This window comes from Liolophura sinensis, chromosome 1 (genome assembly GCF_032854445.1).
Source record: "Liolophura sinensis isolate JHLJ2023 chromosome 1, CUHK_Ljap_v2, whole genome shotgun sequence".
Lineage (NCBI taxonomy): Eukaryota > Metazoa > Mollusca > Polyplacophora > Chitonida > Chitonidae > Liolophura > Liolophura sinensis.
The window spans coordinates 63,979,774-64,004,409 of record NC_088295.1 but is presented as its reverse complement, the minus strand read 5'-3'; the positions used below and the strand labels follow the sequence as shown (position 1 = coordinate 64,004,409).

The 24,636-nt window shown below is 39.8% G+C and overlaps 1 protein-coding gene across 1 annotated transcript; it reads right to left on the bottom strand.

Annotated features, from left to right (window-relative positions):
* Positions 1–1,009: 1,009 nt before the first annotated feature.
* On the bottom strand, positions 1,010–24,035 carry LOC135463212 (uncharacterized). Its single transcript, XM_064740525.1, has 12 exons — positions 22,416–24,035; positions 21,166–21,255; positions 20,672–20,718; positions 20,296–20,366; positions 19,385–19,463; positions 18,086–18,185; positions 17,045–17,176; positions 16,075–16,197; positions 14,839–14,953; positions 12,858–13,020; positions 3,439–3,589; positions 1,010–1,634 (listed from the first exon to the last, which is right to left on the bottom strand). The coding sequence occupies exons 1-12, from the start codon at positions 24,033–24,035 to the stop codon at positions 1,491–1,493; spliced, it is 2,835 nt and encodes a 944-aa protein (XP_064596595.1). The 3' UTR covers positions 1,010–1,490.
* Positions 24,036–24,636: the final 601 nt, after the last annotated feature.

The following is a 24,636-nucleotide window of genomic DNA, read 5'->3' as shown; positions in this document are numbered from 1 at the left end:
GAGACTATAGGCTTCCATAACTTTAGCCCATAAACCATCAGAAGATGACGTGAGATTTGGCAGTTCAGGTGATGTGAAACTCGATAATTGGTCCAAGGCTACTTCATATACACATTGTGAGACTTTCATGCTTAGTGAATTGTCTTAATCACCCGCATTGGATCGGTCAACCGTCCGACGTAAGTTTACCTTAATGGTAAAATAATGTTGAAGGCTGGAGAAAGATGGGCGGTTAACACCCACAAACTAAGCCTGATTACCCGAGTTTGACAGGCGCAGATTTATTTGTGACACATCACAGTCTTGGGAATGTAGCCACTGGAAGGGTTAAATGGCCCACAGGTTTTCATCTGGCTTAGCCTTTTACCTGGGCGCCTAAATATAGTATCTGGATTCTGCTTTTCAAGTGCCACCTGAATGGATCTAATCATCAGCGGCTTTGTTTAACCTGTTTTAAAGCAATCGTAATCTGTCAGGTGAACTTCCGTCTACTATAAAAATGAAGGACTGGCGGGCTACATAAAGAGGACTAAATAGCCACAAAGCACATCGTTTTCTACAGTGCTTGTGTCCTATACCTGTGTTTTAAGAGCACACCTACATCCAGAAGTGTGACGTGCTACAAGTAAGAGGAAAAGAGAGCATAACTTTGGGCCGCTATGCTGAAAGTTTGAAAGCGTTTTGCGAGTTCCCAACTGACAATGGCCTTTTCATTAGCAAGCTTCTCTGAAACTGCCAAGTGGAATTCCATGTTTGAAGAGCGGACACCTTTAGTTAAATATTTTTTCATTTAGCATTAGTTTCAATTACACATTTATTTATTTTTGGTGTGACGTGTCAAATTAATGTAAAAATTATTACAAGTCAGTGAAAATTGCGAACTAAAAAAAAAAAACCTCACAAGGCAATACAGGGAAATGATATGATAACTACATCTACAATCCTGAACAATCTACCGCATGTGATTTAGTGATAGACTTCATAAAAAATTCAGCTTTCATTTGAGGTTTATTTGTTTATCACAGAAAAAAAACATGCGAATAAACACATTTGTTTATTCGCATACACAATACTGCCATTACCTTTTAACAACAATGGTCTGCCAAATTTGCGTGGAATAAATACACAGTGTAACGAATGTATACGAGATATTACGAGTTAATTTTTTACTTGTGTTTTGCACATACAACTTATCAAGTATCTCTATAATCTAATGAAATAACAATACAAATGGAGGGGAATACTGCCTGCTCAGCACTTTTACACAAAAATAAACAACACTGTTGTATATAGACGTAAACTTAATGTGCTCGACCAATACTGCTTTCCAACAGAATTACAGAAATGATATGAACACCACGCTGTTGTTATTAAGAAGATATACATTCTTGTTTCCACACCATGCATGATCCATAATCTAAAATATACCGGAACCCACGGACTTCAGTCGTCTTCAATGGGTCATTTGATCATTTCAATCGTTAAAAGTTTCAATAGGAACACAATAAGTCCACAGCAAAGATTGTTGATCTATTGGTGTACTGATTAGTAGACAGAGCTATACTTGGCCGGCCGTTGACGGCCTGAAGGACCACGTGGTTCTTGATCACTCCAAGCTGAGGGGCAACCGGAGACTGAAACACCGAGCAAACGTTCAATTAAATACTATATTTGAAGTAAAGTTCAATTGAATTCTATACCAGAATGTCGAATCCAGATCGCGTTGGTTGAATCAGGCGGTTTGTCATGATTCTCGTCAGGTGATGTGCCGGGTTTCATCTAGGAATCTGCAAACCTTGATCCACCCATTCACATAACCACGGAATTATAAATAAAACATCTTGAGTTTGGAAATAAGGAAATCCGTTCAAATTAACACATTTTACACACCGCAAATTTAATACAATTGTTATAACATGCTGTCAAGGAAAGCCATTTGGAATGTAGGGTGTGTTTTACTGTTACACAAATATGGTATATCAGATAGACATCAGATGCTTTCAGATAGGTAAATCTAGAGTTAACACGTCAGTCAAATTTACAAAATTCATTCGCCGTTTGGAGGGGAGATGGTTACATGTAACTTGCTTACTCATAAGGCTTTAATTTGAGATCACAAGTTTAAACAGAGTGTTTTTTTATGAAATTTTAAATTTTGACATAACCATGAATGTAAACTGACACAGTTTCCCGCAGCTTATTAACCAAAGATTATATGCACTCCAAATTTCAACACCTGTTTTGGTCTACATAAAACCAGATGGTGAATTTTGGCTAACTTCTATGTAACGAAGATGAGTGAGCATTGGACATATATTATTCTAAAAATCATGGCATTCAATACTGTCAACTGTGCACCGGAAAACAAACTTCGTCTGTACTGAGTCACCTACAGAGCTAATTAACCTACGCGGAATTAAGTTACAGACACTGACACCTACACTTGTATAACCATACCAGTCTACTCAAATCTTGAACACATTATCCTCACACGTCTGTATAGTGCAGAACCCGCTAACACCGATAGACGGATGAAATCCGACCACATAGTTCGGTCGTGTTGTCAGGCCTTAACTAACCCGACCCCTGATGAGACACATGTGCTGGGTGTGACGACCAGCCCGTGCGGCTGACAAAACCTAGCAACCATACTGCACAGCCAGCAGCATTAGAATTGGGTAAACGGTCTGCTTCCGAGAGACTGACGTTAACTATGGTGATGTTTGCAATGGTTATAGCTGTAATTGTCATCAAATTAGATGTAATTCCGTACAATATTTCCTGACATATGTAAGCTATAAACTGAGCAAATATCGGAAATGCGTCGATAATAGAAATCGATAAGGCAACCTTTTACGGCTGAGTGTCTAATCTCTTCACCCCTTGGAAATATGAATGCGCCTGATTAAAATAATAACTGCAAACCACGACACTTATATCTCGCCTTTACAGCTTGTTTGGGATAAGGACATAGGCTTAATTATAAGAATGAAAAAATATAACTCGGTGTCTATAAATGAGAGTTGTTCTTCGGCTTACAGTCATATACAATCGTTCTGATCCCTCTTGACCTGCTAGTTTCAGGAATGACCGTGAATAGCATTCACAAATGAAATGGTTAGCAAAACCATCCACTTAAAGGTAAGAATTACCACCATTTCGAATTGTAGTCGCCCATTTCAATAATTTGCGGTTTCATTAATTACCATTTCGTATTTGTACATTTTAATAATTGACGGTTTCATGAATTACCATCATTTCGTATTCGTCCATTTTAATACTTCGCCGTTTCATGAAAGTAACACAGCGTTTTTATTTTGTTGCAACCCTTACATATACCATTTCTTCATATAAAATTCCTTTCGGTACACTATTTTTTCTTCTTTTTGCCTTTTTGATCTTAGTGTGCTTCTGGTAAAATCTGGTAAAACATCTTACCTCTTCAAAAGAAATGCCTTCTTCCGGCTCCGACAGCATTAAGAACGCCATTCCTGTAGACACGCCGTGACTTATAGACTCTCTATCACTGGTTGCGATAGGTTTCGGTTTGGGTGGAACCCGTGGTTTCGGAGGAAGGCTTGGTTTTAACCTGCAGTAAAAGTCAAAAAAAAAAAAAAAAAGAGGTGAGCTTACGTCAACATACAATCTCTATACAGACGACTGGCTGATCAATGGCCAAAGTTCTCGCTACTTTTGCTGCGACATTAAGTCAGTTAGGGGGTTGGCAGAAAACATAACGAAGGGTCGTTGTTTATGGCGGTTTCTCCCGTGTCATATAAGTGGAATATTCTTGACTTCGATGTAAAACACTTACCAACTGATCAATCGATCAATCAAACTATGAAGGCTACACATCCCCACAGCGCGTTCCCGTATGACATGCAATTATTGTGTTTACTATAAGGTGAACTGGCACTGGGATCACAATTGTGTTCATAAACATACAGGTGTGTCAATGTTTCCTTCTGATTTAGAAGGATATCATACAAGAAATTTCCAGAATATCTTGTCTAACATTTTAACAACCTGATTTAAATTTCCGATCAAAATTTAATACAAAAACAATCAATGGCACACAAAAGACATATTCCTTTCTTTCATATTAAAAAATCGCTTATTCTTTATCAGGCTTGATTCCTTTATCAGTACGGTCAAAGCACTACATTCACTGATGGCAACACACAAAAAACTTAAGCACGACAATCCATAAATTCTCCAGACCCAAAAAAAAGTAAGTCCTTTGGAGTCTTTGATATTTATTAGCCTACAGAACTGCACAACTACTCTTCCGAAACCTTTTGTCTGCGATATCAATTTGATCATATACAACAAATAAATGTGCACCTGGGACGGAACAATTCCCATACAAAGACAGAGGAAACAGGGATGACTTCCATGACAGGTTTAAGTGCAAAGTTACCAATTAATAACTCTGCACTGGCTATAACGCCTCAAATAAATCAAAATACATGGGACTGGCATACTTTTTAACGTTCTCTATAAAACAGCACTTTCGGCCATGAATGTGGAGCATAAGAAACGTTGACCGTTTGTGATTTATTTAAAGCCAGCTATTACAACCCCGTTAACAGTTACTAATTATCACAGGGTATATCATGTCCCATGAGTTTTGGTACGGTCATCGGAACCAGTCAGTGCCCTCCAGTACTTTCTAGTGTTTAATAACTACACACGAGTAACACGGTCGCTGTAATGTGTACCAACGGTTAGCCGTGTTTGCTAAAGATAGGACCTCATTAGCAGTGGACGGACCCGCCGCACACAATCAATACAAGGCTCCAGGACAACACTGAAAGGCTTTTGGCTGGAATCGTGGGTGGCTCGGAAAGGTTGGACGTTAAAGGTCGTTGATCAAGGACCTGTCTCGTCCCGGATGACAGGACGTTTCGAGAACGGCTGAGGACGCCTGAAGAATTAACTGAGACATTCAGGTCTAGGTTAAGTAAATCGGGATGAAAGCGAATCCAGATTCATTTCCGTGAAGCGTTTCACTCGTCCAAATTTTAAAAACACAACTTCACCACTCTACAGTTACGCGCCTCTATAATGTAGTTGTCGCCGTCCAACAAAAACAATTCGAGAGTTAAATGTATTGAACAATTTGGGTCCTTTTAAAAGTTTTTTGTTAAAAGTCAGCACAAGTCATGTATTTTGTCCATAAGGAGGTCGACAATCCAGTGACTTTTTTATTCTGTATTAGAGCTCACTTATTTATTGACATCTTCGGGTGGCATAATATGAAAGCCTAAGTCTGCTAAACATATTTAAAGATTGAAAGGCTCCTAGGATTCCAGCAGTAGTGCGTATTGGCATCGTTACTTATCAGTGTAAACAAGCTTGCTTCCCAGCTAATTCATGTCTCTTCAGAGCACATACCACATCTCCATTGTTCACCAAAAATGCGGTGCTCTTAGGCAAATTAAAGATTAATGCTTTCGGGATATAAACGCCTTTTATGCTCAAGATAAACCTCCATATGCCTTTATATCCGGTTAAACGTTTGAACTCAAGCATGACGACCTGTTTTCTGAAAGACGCCATGACAAGTTTTGGAGTAGCGGACGTTCTTCTCAGCTTGTATCGTGGTGTGGTTTTCCTACTACACTTTGAGTAGAATAAATATAACGATACCATAAAACTGCTGGTGGAATGTCATCATTCAAAGCGACCGGACACAGAATTTGATCTTTTTGGCTACTCAGATGACTAGACAGGACGACTGACAGCTTAAGAATCATTTGAGATGTAGAATAACAGTTTCCAAAAACCAACCTTCACACAAATTTCTAAGGGAAAATATTTCTAACTTTTATCGAAAAATAAAGCTAACAAGTCAAAAATAACTTAAAACAGTCTTAAATTGATTTAACTTATGTTCTAGATAGTATCCACATGAAACTGCCACATTTTAAGGTAAATGGTCTCGTGCAATATATGCTTGACAAAGAAATGTGTGTATAAAATTACTCAATCGTGTCAAGCGTTTGGACTAGTAAAGTGGTCAAAACATAGTCTCACAAGGTTACGAATTACCAACGAGCGCATTCCGTCCAACACTTTGCCAGCTGCCCCAGTATTCAGACCCAACGCCACTTCCACTATAAAGACGAAACATATCGACATAAACAGATCAAAGAAACGGCCATTTTATTAACTGTAAAGCGCCCAATGAGATTCGCATCAAGCTTAATAGCAGTTGTGGTTTATGGCCAAGTGATGAGAGCAACTGCAGCGAAAAGGGCTATTTATGTCTGTTTAATTTTATGATTCTTTCACGCTCTGCGGGAGCGTACTGCAGTAAAGCTCAGCAGCGGGCTGGTGACTGCAGTGTATATTGATTGTCGTGTGACGTGTTCTTTGTTACCCTCACCATACACATGCCTTAGCCCGGGGATAGGAAACACCGGTGCTGGAAATACTACAGAAATAAGGCTGCACAGAAATTGTCCATTGTTACTCATATATTGGCACTAATGCACTTATCTGATTCCAGCTAAATGATCAATGTAACCATCAATTGTTTACCATTGGGTTTACCATGTCGGATAAGAAACTTTACTGGCAATTGTCTTTCGTAATTAATGTGATCAGTTGTGTTTATATAACTAACAGCCTGGGGTATAGGCTGATATGGAGTTAACATACATATAAGCTTCAAGCTACCGGCGTCGACTTCAACTAACGGAGAAAGTGTCTGGATTCCCAGTCCAGTTTGGTTACTCTATATAAGATGGTCGCTGGATCAAGAGAACACAGGAAGCAAATACTGGTGATATTTTACATGCGTAACAAAGACTAGTCAGACTTTTTCAGCAGCGATTAAGAAGCCTTATAATTCTGCCTGGCTGTCGACTGGTCGGTCGGACATCCTATCTTTTACCCCAGACTTCCTATTTTCCAACATGGGCCTCTTAAGCACGGACCACTTAACCAGATACTGATTTTGGTAAAATTCAAGCACTCACACCTCTTTCACCATTACTAACGGGATCCAACAACACCACAAAACGTGGTAAAATAAAACGAAACAATGGATATAGAACGCTTTGGTATATACACTTAAATTTCAAAATTCACTGATCACTTATTTCACTTTTGGTCAACATGTAGCTGCTTAAATATTTCAGCACCAGTCGGAATTTAATCAATTAATCAAATATCATCAGGCTGGGAATGGGCTTTGCCTTGCATCCTATGAAGTAAGCCCTCCAATACCACCAACATTAATCACTCTTAAAGAGAGAGGTCCACAAAGCGATTACACCAACTATTTGCTGTATCAATTTACTTTTTAGCAGTCAATCAGGAGTCGATAATTGAGCAAACACTGCGCATTTATTGTCGACCATTTATACGTATTAATCCCAGCCAGGGATTATCTAAACAGTCCGGTGCATGCGCAGAAGTAATCATCACAGCCGGGGACTATAGCAGTCATCACAAAAAAAATTGTAACGGTCAACTGAAATTGCCTTGCGTTATTACCTTAGCCGACTCCATAGATTGCGTGGATCGAAATCAAGAGCCCAATAATATGTGGAAATTGCATGATTTTCCGGCTGTATTCTGATTAATATCTGATTAATGCTGACCGTCAACGGATTATAGAGTACATAATTTGTATTGCAACTAAAGCTATCAAGTCTCAAAATGTGCAGACCCTTTTCATGTTGGTGATACTTCCCAGTCTTCACTCTTCTTTAGGTATTTAGGACTCTGGCGTCGTAATGAGGGTGTTGTGAGTAATGTTGACTCTGGTGTTGTGGTGAAATGTGAATAATGCTCTCTGATGTAGCGAGATGTTGTAAATAATGCTGACTCTGACGCTGTGGTGAGATGTTGTGAATAATGTTGACTCTGGCGTCGTAGTGAGATGTTGTGAGTAATGTTGACTCTGGTGTTGTGGTGAAATGTGAATAATGCTGACTTTGATGTAGTGAGATGTAGTGAGATGTTGTGAATAATGTTGACTGATGTCGCAATGAGATACTGTGAGTAATATTAACTCTGGCGTCGTAGTTAAATGTTGTGAAAGATGTTGATTCTGATGTCGTAGTGAGATGTTGAGAGTGATGTCGACTCTAGCGCGTACTGTGATGTGGGAATGTCGACTGGGCTCGTAGTCAAATGTTGTGAGTAATGTTGACTGGCGACGCAGTGGGATGTTGTGAGTAATGTTACTCTGGCGTCGTAGTGAGATTATGTGAGTGATGTTGACTGGCGTCGTTGTGAGTAATGTTGACACTGGCCTCGTAATGGGATGTTGTGAGTGATGTTGACTCTAGCGTCGTTGAGAGATGTTGTTAGTAACGTCGACTCGTGTCCTAGTGAGATGTTGTTAGTAATGTTAACCCTGGTGACAAAGGTGGGGTGTGGAATGTGTAATCTGAAGTCGAGGTGAGATGTTGTGAATGATTTTGATCCTGATGTAGTGAAATGTTGCGAGTGATGTTCACTCTGGCGTCGTTGTGAATAATGTTGACGCTGGCTTCGTTGAGAGATGTTGTGAGTAATGTCGACTCTGGTGTCGTAGTGAGATGTCGTGAGTAATGTCGACTGTGGTGTCGTGGTGAAATGTTGTGAGTACTCTTTACCTTGGTGTCAGAGTCAGATGTTGTGAGTAATGTCGACTCTTGTGTCGTAGTGGGATGTTGTGAGTAATGTCGACTCCTGTGTCGTAGTGGGATGTTATGAGTAATATTGACTCTGAAGTCGTAATGAGATGTTGTGAGTAATGTTGACTCTGGCGTCGAAGTGAGATTATATTTCTCCTGCACTACAGTTACGACTGTGATACCGGTAATGAGTATGCCCGAATGTCGCGAGCATTCGAGGAATATAAATCCACCGGTACTCTTGTGTTTTGTCACTAAAGATGATCGCCCCCAACTGAATATTTACTGCAGTTACAATTTGCTTTTCCGTTGCGTGGACTGTGAGGTAAATACAGATCCCCCTTTACTCTGTCCCATCCCTAGTGATGCTTATCAGTGAAAATCACATATGTTTTCTAAGGAGGTGTCAATAGACGCCTGAAGTCAACAAAACGTCCTAACGTGACTAGAGGGGTAAGTGGCGGTTTGTCTGACGTTTACAATAAAACATAGTTCTCCAGTGTCAAAAACAGAAATCCAATTTCAAAACCGACAGCAAAATGTGGAAATGATCCATTCCACGCCTCATTCCTTTTGAAACACCAGACACAACTTGTATATACACGTATAAGCCAAATCGCTAACTGTATAACGGGATTTTCTTCAGAGGCTGATTATATAGAGTTTGTCTGAATAGTACTTCCGGTGACAAACTCTCTTGTCATTTCAGCAAAGCAATTTGGGGAAGGTCTGAGTGCTGTATACTAGATTCCTACCATTCCATGTTCATATGGAATATCTTCATGGGCAGAAAATGCAGGGTTATCTTGACCCAGAAAAAGTTTCGTATGCTAGTATTAGAACTGATGGCTACAATTTTGTTTTCAGGCCACACAAATCTCTTACAGATACTGAGAGTAAGCATTTTAGTAATGTACCATTAACATACTACATGAATTCTATACAACATACCGTTTATTGTCAATTTCAGACTGATAAATCCACATTAGAGCGTTTGTTTAACTTAAATCGGTAATTTTAGAGAGCATTTGCTCTTACCGATCAAAACGCCGTAGGCAATTTATTTTCGCCGTGATAACGCTGCCCCTTACAGTGCAAGCAAGCAACGAGTCTCCAGGGGAAAAACGTCCATGCAATGGGCTATAGTAAAACCTTAACTTGTGCCACGGAATTCCATGGTTTATAAGTTGTAAAATTGTGGACGACAACGACCGTGGCTTGGCATTCTCACGGGAATACACCGACAGTACATAACCGTTTACAGGAGAATCGAACAACGCCAACCAATAACCGCATAAGAGTCAAACATGTTTACTCACGCCACTGGCCTGCCCCAGCGTCTGTGGGAACATATTGAAATAATCGTCCAACCATCAAGCCAAGTCCCTTGAGGGTACGTCGGCAAATATCTGAATAACCATGACAAGGACGTAGCTTTTTGTAACTATGTGGTCAGACAAAAACAAATCGCAGACAAAACACATACTCGTACTTTTTCGTGGTTTTTCACATATGTTGTTTGGTGTGACGTTACATTCGGAGAAGATACACTAGCTTTTATGTATAACTGTAAATGAGGTTATCCTGTACAACTTTAGTGAAGATGTACTATGAAACATTACAGCTGAGAAATCCGTTAAAGCTTGTCTTTATATCGCACTGATTTCTAGTTAATATCACTAATACTTTTGCTTTACTGAAGATATGCTAACATGCACAGACTTGAACTCATGCAATATAGACATATCTAAAGATCATTCGACACAGCTGATTTTAGCTCCTGATGAAGAATAATCGTGTAATCGCCAAGATCCTCTGATACAGCATATTCATTCCTGAAAAGGGACACAAGGAACATACAAACAAATACTTTAGCAGACTGTATCAGAGCAGAAGTCCATTGGTAAGGCCCACTGGTACGAAACAACATTCCAATGACAGCCACATGAAACTTTAAAACCGTATAAAGAATTGCTTTAGGGATTATGTACGACCAGAAGCGTGGAACACTCAAACCGCATTGCTTCCTTCCCGTGGAAGGATATATCAAACTCTAAAACCGTGTAAAAGAACTGTTTTAGGGAGTATGTACAAGCGCAGACCTACCAAAACCCATTGGTATGATCATCCAAACGCATTTAGTTCATTCCTGAGGAATGTATTACGAAACTTAAATACCTCATAACGAACTACTTTAGAGAATGTGACAGTCTTTATCCTAATGCTCCGGTTACTCCGCCTTCTGACATCCTTGGCCCGCGTACGCCCTTAGGCTGTTACAGTTTTTGTAGCAGACCCCCAAGTTCATTCATCAGTGTACTTGGGCGTGACTCACCACTGGACAATATTAACGTCATAAATTACTGCATTTTTTTTTTTGCATTTCCATTTTAATTTTCCACGGCTGATGTCCCTACTTCCACAAGTACTACTTAATAACGCTAGAATGGTCATAAAAGTTAAGTTTGTTACATTAATAGACCAAAAGTAGTACCCAAGGAAATACCCATCGATATACATGCATTAAATCAATAAACAGCTAGCTAGATCGCACGATGACTCAAGTACGAAGCCAAGTTCCCACACAATTACACGCTGAAGAAAACAGCTAACCATGCACGTTACATGCGTTTTGGGAGAATCATTTCTATGGTATTTGGAAACTGTGTGGATACACAATTTATTTCCTACAAGCAGGGTATCAGTTTTGAACACAACATTTAACAATCCTACTTACAAGCTATTATCGTGATAACCAGTGTTAAACAGAACATTTCACGACTGTTGTTTTACAGGTTTTTATCGTTACAACCTGGGAAACAGCTTTCAGTAGATTATTTAACGACTGCTCTTAATGTTGTTTGTCGTTGTTGTTACAATGCACTAGATTGAGGACTGTCAGGGCATTCACGGAAAAAGCGGTCGCATGCCGGTGCTTTTGAAGTTAAGGACCAGAAAATGTCAGATATCAGCAATATCGTCACTGTTCGAATTTGATTACAACTTTCTTTTTTTTTCAAAGGGTTGGAGGAATTGTAATGGTTTCTTTACCACTTTCAGGACCAAGGAAAATCGAACTGCTTTTGACCATATGGTATTAGCCTTATTCCCAAAGTGCCAAATGTAACGCAACGACTGTTTTTTCCCTACATAAAAAATCCTTCTCAAACATTGCAAGTGGATTAATGAAACCGAAGTGTGGGGGAAAAAAATGTAATCCTTGTCATTCCATGGAGAGGAAAGTTTCTTTTTATTTGGTTGATGTTTTAGGTCATACGCAAGAATAATTGACTCGAACGATATTTTTTCTGGTAGTCTGAAACCAGGACAAAACTCGGGGGAAAAAAACATACGACTTCGCACCTCCCAAACTTTGGCACTTATAACGCTGACTTATTAGTCAACGGCTAGAGCCCTTAACGGCAAGACCCTAATGGATCGAGCAATGTTTATCAAGGGGAGGGGACACACATAAACAGAAATATTTCCCCGCAGCCCTCTCTCCCTACCCTCTCTCCGTCTCCACTACATGGCAGGGACGTCATTACCGGGAGTACAATTGGAGTATTGGACAAAAAACTGTTCTACAGCAACCAGTTAATACATGCGTTTGAAGACAACAAACACGTACTCATCTTTGACAATTCCTGTTTATGAATATTATTATTTCATTTGATTATCATTGAAAAGTGTAACATGAACTCCCTTTTATGGTGATGAAACAATCTAGTACTATGTAAAAAGTCTATAAAGAAAACGTCTTGACTTTCTGTTGAGGAAGGGAAAAACTGGGTAATACCCCACCTTCTCTTAATAAATACTGATCGGTCCCTAAGATCCTTCGTCCAGCGAGGGCTATGAGAGAGGTTTCGTCTATTAGGTATTGTCTATCTCGTCTATTAGAGTGTCAATAAGAGAAACCATTTAAGGGACGCCTCAGGGGAATGCCAACTAGATCGACCTATTCCATGTGGTGATCCGATCAGAGCTGTTGTACACTGTTCACACAGTCATCTACACCACCAGCTGAAGGGACGGTAGTATCGCTACACTACTATCTTACTCGTATGCCCAAAGCAAACAATCTTAACATATATCATTGCACTTCCCTGGGTCATTTAGTGATTATTATTCTCCCAGGAAATAAAGGACCGTGTCGGTTTACCATCTATAATAACAACCTCTGCAATAGTTAACCGATCAACATACTGACCAACATACCGATCTCCTGCGTGGGTTGTCAGTCCAGAATACAAATCACCTTCTGCGGAAGTGTGAAAAAGGGTAGACGTCATGTCCGATTGGTTTCTTATGACGTCAGTTGACATCACGCTGTCTTCGTCTTCATCACTCCAATCACTGTCCCCTGAATCTGAACCCGTCGCTGCAAAATAGGACCTCAGGTGTAATGTAAGAAAACACTGGTAATTTGTTTCAGTGACAGCAATGTTTGCTTTCCGGACTACACCATATAAACCATCTGAAAATATTCATCAATTCAGAGAGTGAATGGGGTACTTGCAAGTCATTGTATCACTCGACGCTAATTGTCTTCGAGCAAGAACCCGATCGCGGGAAGTGTAAATCTCAATTTATTTCCGATCCTGAAGGTTGTAGTCAGGCAATTTTATAGCTTCTAGGCTTCGTTTACTTTTGGAGGTTTTTGACTAATTTGTTTACGTATGACATTTTGTGGACATTACTATGGACGAGCATCAATTGGTGTTTCACGCATTAAAATAAGGCGGTAAAGAAAAATATGACATTTGTAGCGGGTTTCATTAACATTCATTCATTTAATGAAGTTAAGGTATAATGTCGATTTGCATCTAAAACATTCAACTGTTCAATTTCCTCCATCGTTCGTCTACTCTAAATCACTTCTTGTGAAAACTTTTCTTCACACGCCCAGCCATATTATAGTAAATTAATTAAAAAATGGTTGCCTAACAGCTAGATCACAAGATATAGTAAAACCGTTTTACCGTTAGCGATAAAAAAAGATCCAGCTCGAAACCTCCCAAGTGGCAGGTTGTGTATACGGTGTGTAAAGGTAAACGTAAATTAGCGTAAACCGATCATCAAACATGCTCATTTTAAGTCATCGCTTACAGACTTGTGATTTATCTTTGTACTTTTATTTGTCCAAATGATTGACATGATGCCTTTTGAAGCCCAAGTAGGTTAAGTATAGTGTTGTGGCAACTGTATATTTCGCTGATCCGCAAGCATTAAATGGGCTTCCGTGTGGGTCAGACACCAGTCATTTTTAAACAACCAATCACCAGGGATTTATTGTTTACCAGCTTAACCTGATTCAATAAACAAATAAAGTGGTTCAACAAAGCAGAAAAACACGGATCATTTTCAAAGAACAGGCGACTTTATCGTAAATGCCTAATTATATGGTCCCCGTCCAAAATAGCACGTGAGATTTAACCAAATTCATCAAGGGATGTTAAAAGTGATTCAAAAAGTCTATATAGTCATCTTTAAACAACCAATTACCAGTAATTTATTGTTTACCAGCTTTACCTGATTCAATAAACAAATAAAGTGGTTCAACAAAGCAGAAAAACACGGATCATTTTCAAAGAGCAGGTCCCCATCCAAAATAGCACGTGAGATTTAACCAAATTCTTCAATGGTTGTTAAAAGTGATTCAAAAAGTCATAATCAGTGTAAAGCACCAAACTGGCTTACAATAAACATCAGCTATACTTCACGACGATTTATACATACATAGGTGAACGATATCGGACAAGCCTACAGATTTAAAACGCCACAAAAAAATGAGTGCTCGGGGTAAACCACCTACCTTAGGCAAATTACTACCAAACTTCCCCACGTGAGACGAACAGATATGCACACCATAACGGTGGAAGACAAGTGATCTTCCACGAACAACACGGCCATACGAGCTGGGTTACTGGTCACTAATGCCCCGCAAACAGTGAGACCTGGAAATGTACAAATTCCTTGTCCAAGGCCGTGTATGACCTGAGAAATGATACTTAGCCCGTTGGCCAGTAAGCTCCCGCAACCTCTACACACGATACAGAGACCTTTTCCCTCCACGTTTCAGCACACAACGAATAAACCCTCAACATACACCAAAAACACCAGTGTCTGAAGAAAGTGGCAAAACTGCCTTGTTCAGTACACTGAAAGACGGTAAATGTTTGCAAATCTGGCTTCTTACCGATGAGTGGTCCTCCTGTGAACTTTTCTGGTGACAAGTAAGCAGCTCTCTCCCATTGAACAGTGTCAGGAGTCCCAACTGAGCCCACTTCCGGGAGTACTGGATCAGCTGGAGACTGATGAAAACAAAAACATGAAATATTAAGGAATTTTGAACAATTTTCTACACGTTAACGGGTTTCGATACCTTTTTCATCACCACAAATGTGCTCTCACGGGTTCGAACTATAAGGCTTGAAAGCCACTTGAAAAAATATTTGAAAGGCCAGTCTCGCTACAAACCCTTGACCAATGCGGTCTCTTGTTGGAGTCCAGTTCTCGCTGTATTGGCTGCGGTTTAAGTTGGGAGATTTGTCAGTTACAAAACGAATGGCCTTGGTTTCTACTCCCCTCCAACTTGACCACATTCGCATATGTAAAATATTCTTATATACGACCTTGAATTAAATAAATGCAATAAAAACGTATTTGACGCATTCTGCTAAACACAGCTATCATTACATTGGGAGAGCATATGTGGGGAGAGAACCGTCAATGCTAGTAAACAATGTGAGCCAAAACACAAACTCCTACTTTTGTTATGTTCTTAATCCTGTTATTCTTAGAACATTAGTCTTGTGATTTCACTTATATTGCAACAGCTTAATAGTAATGATATGTAAACGCACTCGTTAACAAACATGCCAAATAATTTCTGTAGCGTCATGTACATAACCTTCAAGCAAAGCCTGATATGTAAACACACTCGCTGACAAACATAACAAGTAATTTGTTAAGACTCATTCCAGAAAAGTTCGATTAAATTTGGCTCAGTGGTTCTGGACAGGGTTGGTGTGCTAATATGGGCGTACGTTCAACTACAAGGACTGATATACCCTTAACAGAGATCACTTGCTGTATAGAGGCCCATGCAATTTGGATTCAAATCTAATTTGGTAAAGTTCGGCCGAATAGTTCTAGGGATTCCGAACAGATTGGTCCGAGCGATGGACAACGGCGGTCATACCAACAAGAACACACAAAGAAGGTTTCTCCGAGGATTCAAGGTCGAATCCAGCTTTCCCTTGTTTGGCTGCGGTTTTAAATCAACAGGTTTGTCAGATGACTGGCGAAGAGCGTCGTTTAGTTCGAGCACTTCGTTTTCCTCCGCCCACAAACTGAATAAATCCAAAATTCTTGACCCCAATCAAATAAATATATAAATAAATCATAAAAAGGATATTTAACAAAAACTTACGTTCAATGTATAGTCTCCACCCGCTTGATATGCAGATCCGTACGTAAAATCTAAGGCAGGATAAGAAGAATACGCCAAGGATTTGGTTTTCAGATGAAGCATTTCCTCTCTGAGTGCCAGAATCTACAGGTGAAACAAGAACACCTTAATCAGACACATAAATGGAATGAAAACTACGATGAGTGAATAAATAAGGCCTAAATTTTCATTAAGTGACAATGAAACCATGAAGATCCTTATACCTCATGTGAAATCAGACAGATAGCAAGACTGCAGTTTTGCGGAACGTCGATCAGTGGTGACATTTTTTCTTTCCTTTTAGGGTAGATTAACACGACCAGTAACCCTAACCGTCAACAAAAGTGCATACTCAGGCTCGAGGGATCGTTCTCTTTCTACAGGGAGGAAGAAAAGCTAGCTTCTGTTCAACAACTTCCAAATCACTTATCTCAATGGACCAACGTATCAGTTTACGTATTTTCTGAAACTGGGAATAACAAATTCACGAATAGCATGTACAATTGGCAAATTCCTCTCATGCAATGCAACTATATACATTCCCCCCTCCCTCCCCCCCCCCAACCACCACCAACAAAAAGTCTGAAAGTGATACAACAGTGAACTGAAAAGGTAAACAATAAAGTGACCTTTCATATCTCCATTGTAGAAATTCTGGACCTCTCCGAACTGTAACACGACTTATTCAAAGTGAATAAGCACGCAATGTAGCCTACCTTTACTATTTCGGCCAATAACTTTTGCACTGACCATATGTAGCCTCCAGACAAAACAAGGGAATAATGAAGACGGATTTGGTTTAATTGGTTCCAATTCACGTAGCAGACAAGGGCAGACCTATCTACACAATATTAAGGTATATATCTTTCATCGGCCGGTTGATCCTTGTGGTAACGTTTTATGTAATGGATCGGAATCGACCAAGTGATCACAGATGAAGTGATTGAAGTACCTCTTTATAAGGGTCCATTTGTTCATTAAACATGAACTTGTATGGCGTTGTAGAGGACATCAGAGAAGCCGTCTTTTCAGTCGATGAGGACAAAGACTTAAGTTGTTTGTTTTCTTCCTTCAGTGCAAACACCTGTAAAGTTAAGAGATGATAGCCTTTAATTCCCAATCTAAAAGCCAGGAAGCCGTGAAAGAAGTGGGCACTTCGCGATTTTCAGAAGCCTTTTCTAGATTTCAAAGACAAAAGAACATGAGTTGTACGACTGGTTCTACTAACAAGAACCATAAAGCCGCCAGATCATTCACACGTTTTCTGACGTTTTACTCTCCCGCGGGATGCAAGTAACAGCTTTTTTACTTCAGTTGCTATAACGTCAACAGAGAACCTCGCATTCTCAGGGGGCATTTATGTGAAGTTGCTACCCACCAATACATATATACTGTATATCTCCTAACCCTATTGGTCATGAGCTTTGTACATAGGGAAATATTCTCAAGCGCATGAAATTACGGTTGCGGTAAATAACGCCAATAACTACCATAAGATAAATTCAGTCGTTATCTTCGTGATTCATGCAGCTTAAGAGTTAGAATTTACAACTGAATAATATAAAGGGGAGCTTGCTATTTAATTCGGTTAAAGCATTGCTCTCCTCGCAGCAAATCGGTTGCTGGTCAATACGGCCATAGTTTGAATCCAGCTTTGGTTGACTCAACTTGGGCTTTAAATCAGAAGGTTTGTCAGGTACATGATGATGGGCGGTGGCGCACTCTAAACACTCCGGCTTCCTCCATCTATAAACCCGACCGCTGTTATATAAGTTGTGTACCCCACACAAATATATATATAAACTTATGGAGCTAAAGACTGAAAATCCACTACATGTCATAGCGCCTTTACCTTTTAAAAGACTGACCATATGTGATTCCAAATAGACATCAGTATGGAAAAGGTTCATATAAAAGCAGACACACTATGGTTCATTCGGTTCTATCACTATCTGACCGAAAATCACAATCAAACGTGAAATTATTATATCACCTCATTTTCCAACTGCAAAGCTCTGAGTTCAGCGTCCTTGACTCTTTCATCCGCTATCTGCTGTAGCTCTTGATGGACGGAGTTAGAGACCATTTCATTCCTAGGCAAAGAAAAGAAATCCGAGATATACACTGTAGTGTGGTTAATCGCCATCTTGTGCCATAATTCTTTTAAGACAAAAAGGCTCGCTTTGAAAAATTAAGAATGCGATATTTAATTCAGTAAATACGGTTCCATTTTATATAATCATGCGAGAGTTAGTGCTCATTTCGTGTTTTCATACCGTGACCTTTACACAGTATGCGACTCCTTAGAGTAAAATTCATAAAATCTACGCAAGAATAATTTTAGTCATACGTTCTCGAAGTCGTCTGATCACGCCATATGTGAAAGGAATGGCTCCAATTCCAAAGAGCGCAAGATGTTCAGTAATCTCGACCGTGGTTCCACTACTAAAAATGAAAACTTAAATGTGTCTCGAAAGGGCCATTGTTTGACCACGAACCCCTTAAACCAGAATATGTTGTGGACCCCTTCGACAGGAGATGACTCAACTGTTCACATTATACATATGTCTGCAGCTGTCGGGCATGCCCAGAGAGAGAAAATCAAGCGAGATTTCCGAGTTGTGAGGTCTAGTTTACGGAAACACGTCAATCCAACTACGAAAACACCACCACTCTGGTTTATTCATGTGTCAATAATCTTTCCTAAGGTGATAATCTGTTTCGTTTAAAAACAAAAACAGGCGTATTCTTAATCAAGTCATGTGCATGCGCAGTTGCCTTTAATAATTTCACTGACAATCAGTTATTTACCATGAGCACAATCTTCGTTACGTCATGATCTGAAATGAATAATCTGCCAATAAAGTTCTGGCTCGGAGTAAAAATAAGCAAATTACTTTCGACCAATAGACGAAATATATACATATTACTTCAAGGAAGAGTCCGGTGAGTTACCGTGCCTGTGTTGTAGGCTTGCCGTGTTTGAATTGCTTACCGCAGAGTTAAGTGGCTCGTCTCGCTGCCCAGACAACTTGCGCGGATGTAGTCACGGAGACGTTCCTTAGGATCATTATCTTCCTGGAGTGCTATTTTGGAAACAGACGTATATTCGCCACCGAGGTAAATTGTGGCATTTAACGGAGACATTTTATGGCATTAGACGAAGCCACTTTGTGACGTTTCCCTGAAGCGGATCGTTTTTTTGTTTTTTGTTTCCACATTTCTCTTGGAGTATATATCTATAGAATTGGAATTAAACAAAAACAGAAATCTTACTAAGAAAGTAACTAACTTTTCTTTGGTCAGGGCGCTGATATGTTCTAGCAATTTGTTGACTTCTGACTGGGAATGGAGTAGTTCGTTCTGTAGCACTGGAAAATAAATAAATAGATTATTGAAGTTAATTAGGCTTTGTGGAAGACTACCAGGAAGACCGGAAGTGAAAGAGCCATCGAAATAGCTAAATCCATCCAAAGGGTACAGACCATTTGCTTGCCGAAAATTTCTTCAATCAAATCTGGAAGGTTCGAATACCTCCGAAAACAGAATGGTTAAATCGCAACCAGACAAGGTCCAAAATAAAACGGCGTCAAATTTCCGATCTTGAAAGCGAGACTAAAAGAGCATGGGACAAAACGGAAACAAAATGGCAGGCTCTGATTGATATTTTGATTGATTAAACCTTCTACATCACGTGAATAGATCTGTTCCCAGTATGTACGTTTCATGCATCAGCTTACGGGGTATAACGACATGAGATGACATAAGGTCACGAAAAGTTTCCCATTATGAGTCTACGAAACACTAGGTTGAAAAACCATTTCAATGACGCACCGTGTGTGTGGGTAGGGGAGAAACATAAAATAGAATGGGGGTAGGATAGAAGTCCGTCGCAACTTAACTTTTAAATACGCATCACTCAAAATAGACGCTGAAGAATATGCATCTGGTGCCAACGTGTAAGACAACGCCAAGCACTGGCCCATAATAATTCATTCAATCGTTGAATGGGTTTGGGAAGAATCGTCTGTGGGTTTTGTATTATGCTTGAATACAATTCGGGTCTCTATATAGTGTTTCTAAGAAGAATTAGAACGACAAAAGATGAATCCAGAGTATCTTTCCTGGCTTAAGTTTGTTAATGAATAACTTCTTGCAATGGATGTGTCGGATAACCTTTTGCAAAACTATGTGTGCATTTACCTTTTACTTTCGCCAACGCTTCCACGGCACGGCCTTGTGACAGCTTTGCCTCTAGCATATAATCTATACCGCTAAAGTATGAAGAAAAAAAAACAAGGTATGAATGCAAGGTAAAAAAAAAATCTGTAGCACATTGGAATAATAACTGCCAATTTCAAAGCGTACTGTCAAAACAATACGCTTTGAAATTATAAGCATACCTTCGTTTTGAAGCTAACTACAACAAACAACGTCACTGCAAAGGTACAATTAATGTTATTAAACAATTATTGCTATGTGTAAGTTAATTTGTATTATACCAATGCAGTTAGAGGACAAAGAAATTCTCACGGCTGCTAAAGTTTACGCACATGGACGTTATTAATATGCACCTTACCTGTTAAAATACGAAGTGTTTGACATCTGCTGTTCCAATCTATTAATCTGTGAACATGACAGAGTGTTAGTGTAACTATAGCCAATATAATGTTTAAAATGTCCATCAAGGTTTAATTTAAAAAGCGTTACTGGATAATTTTCAGTAGCTAGTTATGGTTCACAAAATATCAACCTGGACTGCGTAAGTTTTACCGTTCTTAATAAACTTCGCCAAGTTTATAAAGCGAGTGGCTTTGTAACTTTTTCAAACTTCATCATCATTTTAACCCTAGATATGGACAGGTACGAGTCTGATATTTTCTGAAAAGAAATAATTTGAGCTATTCTTGGTAAATAGAAAAAAAATTAATGTGACCAAATTCCCAGTATAGCTTCTTTAAGGCGAATAAACAAATCCCCACATGCAATGCAAATATCAATTAACAAGGGAACTTTCTCTTCATACGATGTTCTTGACCTTGCTAATAACAGAGGTCATCAGGCTCCCCTTACCATGTTCCTTGCGCCTTCCAAACTTGTTTCCAACTCGTCGTTTCTACTCTTCAGTTCGGCACTCACATGTTCGGCGTGAGATACCTTTCCCTGTTTCATATAAAACGTGCATAACATCATTCAGGACGCGTTATCTACATATATGCTAATAAAAGAAGCAAATTCAGTGAACAACTGTAGCATGCGCGAGGGAACAAACTAATGACGTGGACGAGGAATAACATCTATAGTTGTCCAACTTAAATTGTCGGGTGGTGGCAGATTGACTAAGAGTCTTGTCTTACAATCACTAGAAAGCACGACGCGAGATTTTTAAGACTGGGTATTTGTGGATTTCTCCGTTGTTATTATGTTTTTTTCCCTGAAGATCATTTGTCTTCCACAAATATGATAAGCACATGTGTATGTCACAGGTGGGGAAGTTGGCCACTAACTTGCCAAAGGTACCGGTTTAGTCCATGGACTCCATTTGAACCTCCGGCAAGGTAAATTTCTTCCAACTGGACTTTTCGTTGAGGACTTGGATGGATTAGTGGTAAAATATGCTTTACCGATGCGGTGTTAGATATTTCTACAGGCCGGATGGCCTAGGCTCAGTTTCACAAAGCGGCGTACGACATTAATTTATCATATATTAGTCGTACAATATTTTGTACATCATCATTATCGTACCATTGTCCTATATGTGTCATATCGCACGAGTACGACATCTTTGTGAAAGTGGCCCTGACGCATACCAAATATTAGGACAGGCTGGAGTTGGACAGATAAGTGAAATCTACCTTCTCGACCACATACATAGCTGACCCTGGCTCTACATACTAAACAGCACTGTTCCACATGGCCAATTTCTCTATTCATAAAACTAGCCGTCACAGTATATATATTTCAGTGAAAATTATTGAGTATGGTGTTAAGTGATAAATAAATTACAAATGTTCGGTGCCTAAATACATTCAAAGACGTACAACATAGACAATATAACCAGAGCAGTGACAACAGCATGATAGCTGGCAAATTGTTACACGAAGCCGGTGAAATACGACCTCTAGTTAATTTACCTCAGTGAGGGTTTTATGCTGACTGTCCATGTAAATGCATAAATCGTAGTTATACCCGCATTATCAAAAGTACATTACTTTCATGATTTACTTCAAAGTTTTAATCATCATTAGGCCCACTTTCAGAGAGCGGGTATCAGTTTAGTATCCTGAACATGTAATTGTATACAGTGATCAAGGGGAGCTAACCTTGAGATCCGCTGCCTCGGCCTGCAGGCTGACAACGCCTTCCCGCTCGTCCATCAGTTCTTGTCGCACATTCCAGGCATCTTTCTCCACAATTCGAATCAGGTTCTCTAGACTCAACCTCTGACTCATTTCTTCCTTCAGACGAATCACAAACTGTTCGCCAAGAGGAAGAAATGAGTAAACGCCACATTGGCAACATTGGACGATTTCGCCTTCTGTTTGCACATCTTGGTGCAAGGTTTCATTTTCCGTTTGAATCACCTCGTCAGCAGTGAAAAATTCCGTTTGAGTTTCTTCGTGAACTGTTTCATTTTCTGTTTGCAATTCTTTGTCTGCACATTGTCCGTTTTTCTTTTTGCGCGCGCCACGCATGCCAGTGACGCCAACGAAGCCGCCCAGCGGCAAAGGGACATCAAAGGATTTTACGCTGGCATCAGACGACCATGACTCCCAATCGTCTTGATCCTCAGCCGTCCAAAGGAACCCCGCTGATCCGTTTGAACTGGCGTCATCTCTCAGGTCACTGAGCCGTGAAGACGTACACCCGTGGGCACTCTCTGAGACACCTACTGATACTTCAACAGTATCCGGTCCTGGTGCCTCGGACATATTTTCAAAAGCGTCTTCAGTTTCAAATGTCAACGCAGTTACATCTGCCTTCTGGTCAGCTCCTATCTGTTCTGATAGTAAATCTTTGACACACTCCAAATGACCCGCGTAGTTGTTGTGTACGATACCATCAAGTTGAACAGGAACGTTAAGCAAAGTCACCTTTATCAGAGAGTAATCTGCTTTTAAAGCTAATAACACGGCTGTTTCCTCTCTGTCAGAATTGAGAAGAATGTCGGTAGTATGATCAAAACCATTCGTTCCGACTGACGTCTGAAATGATGACAGCACTGATGATGCTTCGTGCTCATGATACAAAGTTTCGGCTTCAGAACAAGACATGGACCAGTTCAAAAGATTGTAGTTCTCTTCTAAAGCTTGAAAGTTTTCAGAGTAAACTTGGCTGTCCTCCATCACGACGGAAGGATTTGATACGCCTTTTGGGACACAGCTCCCACTGCCGTCCACAGGAACAGCTGGAAGATTTTCCTCGATATGACTTTCTTTTCGGATTTCTTCGTTGATCATATCGACTTCGATTTCTTGTGCTTCAGACATGGGAGAAGAATCTTTCAATGACGCCTCAATACTAGACGAGGTCATCTCTTCTTGACTGTCGTCTTGCAGAAAACTTTCTAAATCACGAGCAGAAAAAGTAAGACTTTCTGGTTTTCGACTATCCTCAGCAAACTGGGTTTGAACCTTCGCAGTGTCTTCCACCAGGGTCAAATTTGGAATTGCCCCTGGTGTGGAACTTACGGGGATTTCATCGATGCAGGCAGGCATTGTACTATATAAACGTTCATCACCACACCATGGTCCATGGTCTCCACTATGATCAAGCAAAATCTCATCCTTCTCTGCCAGTAAGTCCAAATAATCGTCTAAGCCGGAACTGTTCTTTAAAACATAAAGTGACTCAGCTTGCTGACAGCTGGCGGAAAGTTTGTGCCAGTAACAGGATTCTGCCAGATCTTGCAATACGTTTTTGTACTCCTCAGCTTTTTCCATTATGATCTTTTACTGGTCAAGAAGAAATCAACAGAAATCAGAATCATTTATTGCTTTATCGAAGCACTGAATTCTTGGACGTTCGCATAAATGCTACGCTCTTGCGAAACAGAGGTTTCAGACAGGTAACATAATATACAAAGCCTGATATATTCAGTTGGCAGCCTGTGAGAGTTCAAATGAAAGAAGGATGCATGTAAGTAGCAGTTCAACAATATGTCCATATAAATTCGCATTTTATATCATCATATAATTATATATTTATTTCATCGTTGTTTACCCTATACCCTGAAACTCCAAGAAGGAAGGCAGTTTATTAATATCGATATAATTTTTAAAAATTACAATAGCACCTATTTTCCGTGCGTCCTCTGCACTAATTGTGTCATATAGGAAATTTTGATGGATACTTCAGCTTCTTGTGGCGAGTCATCTTAGATTTCACCCCTGTACCTGACACAAACTGATGTAAATAAGCGAACATGTGGGAATCACAAACCACAAGCTTATATTTATTTGTCTGATTTATTTATTTGTTTCAATGGTGTTTTACGCCGTACTCAAGAATATTTCACTTACACGACGGCGGCCAGCATTATGG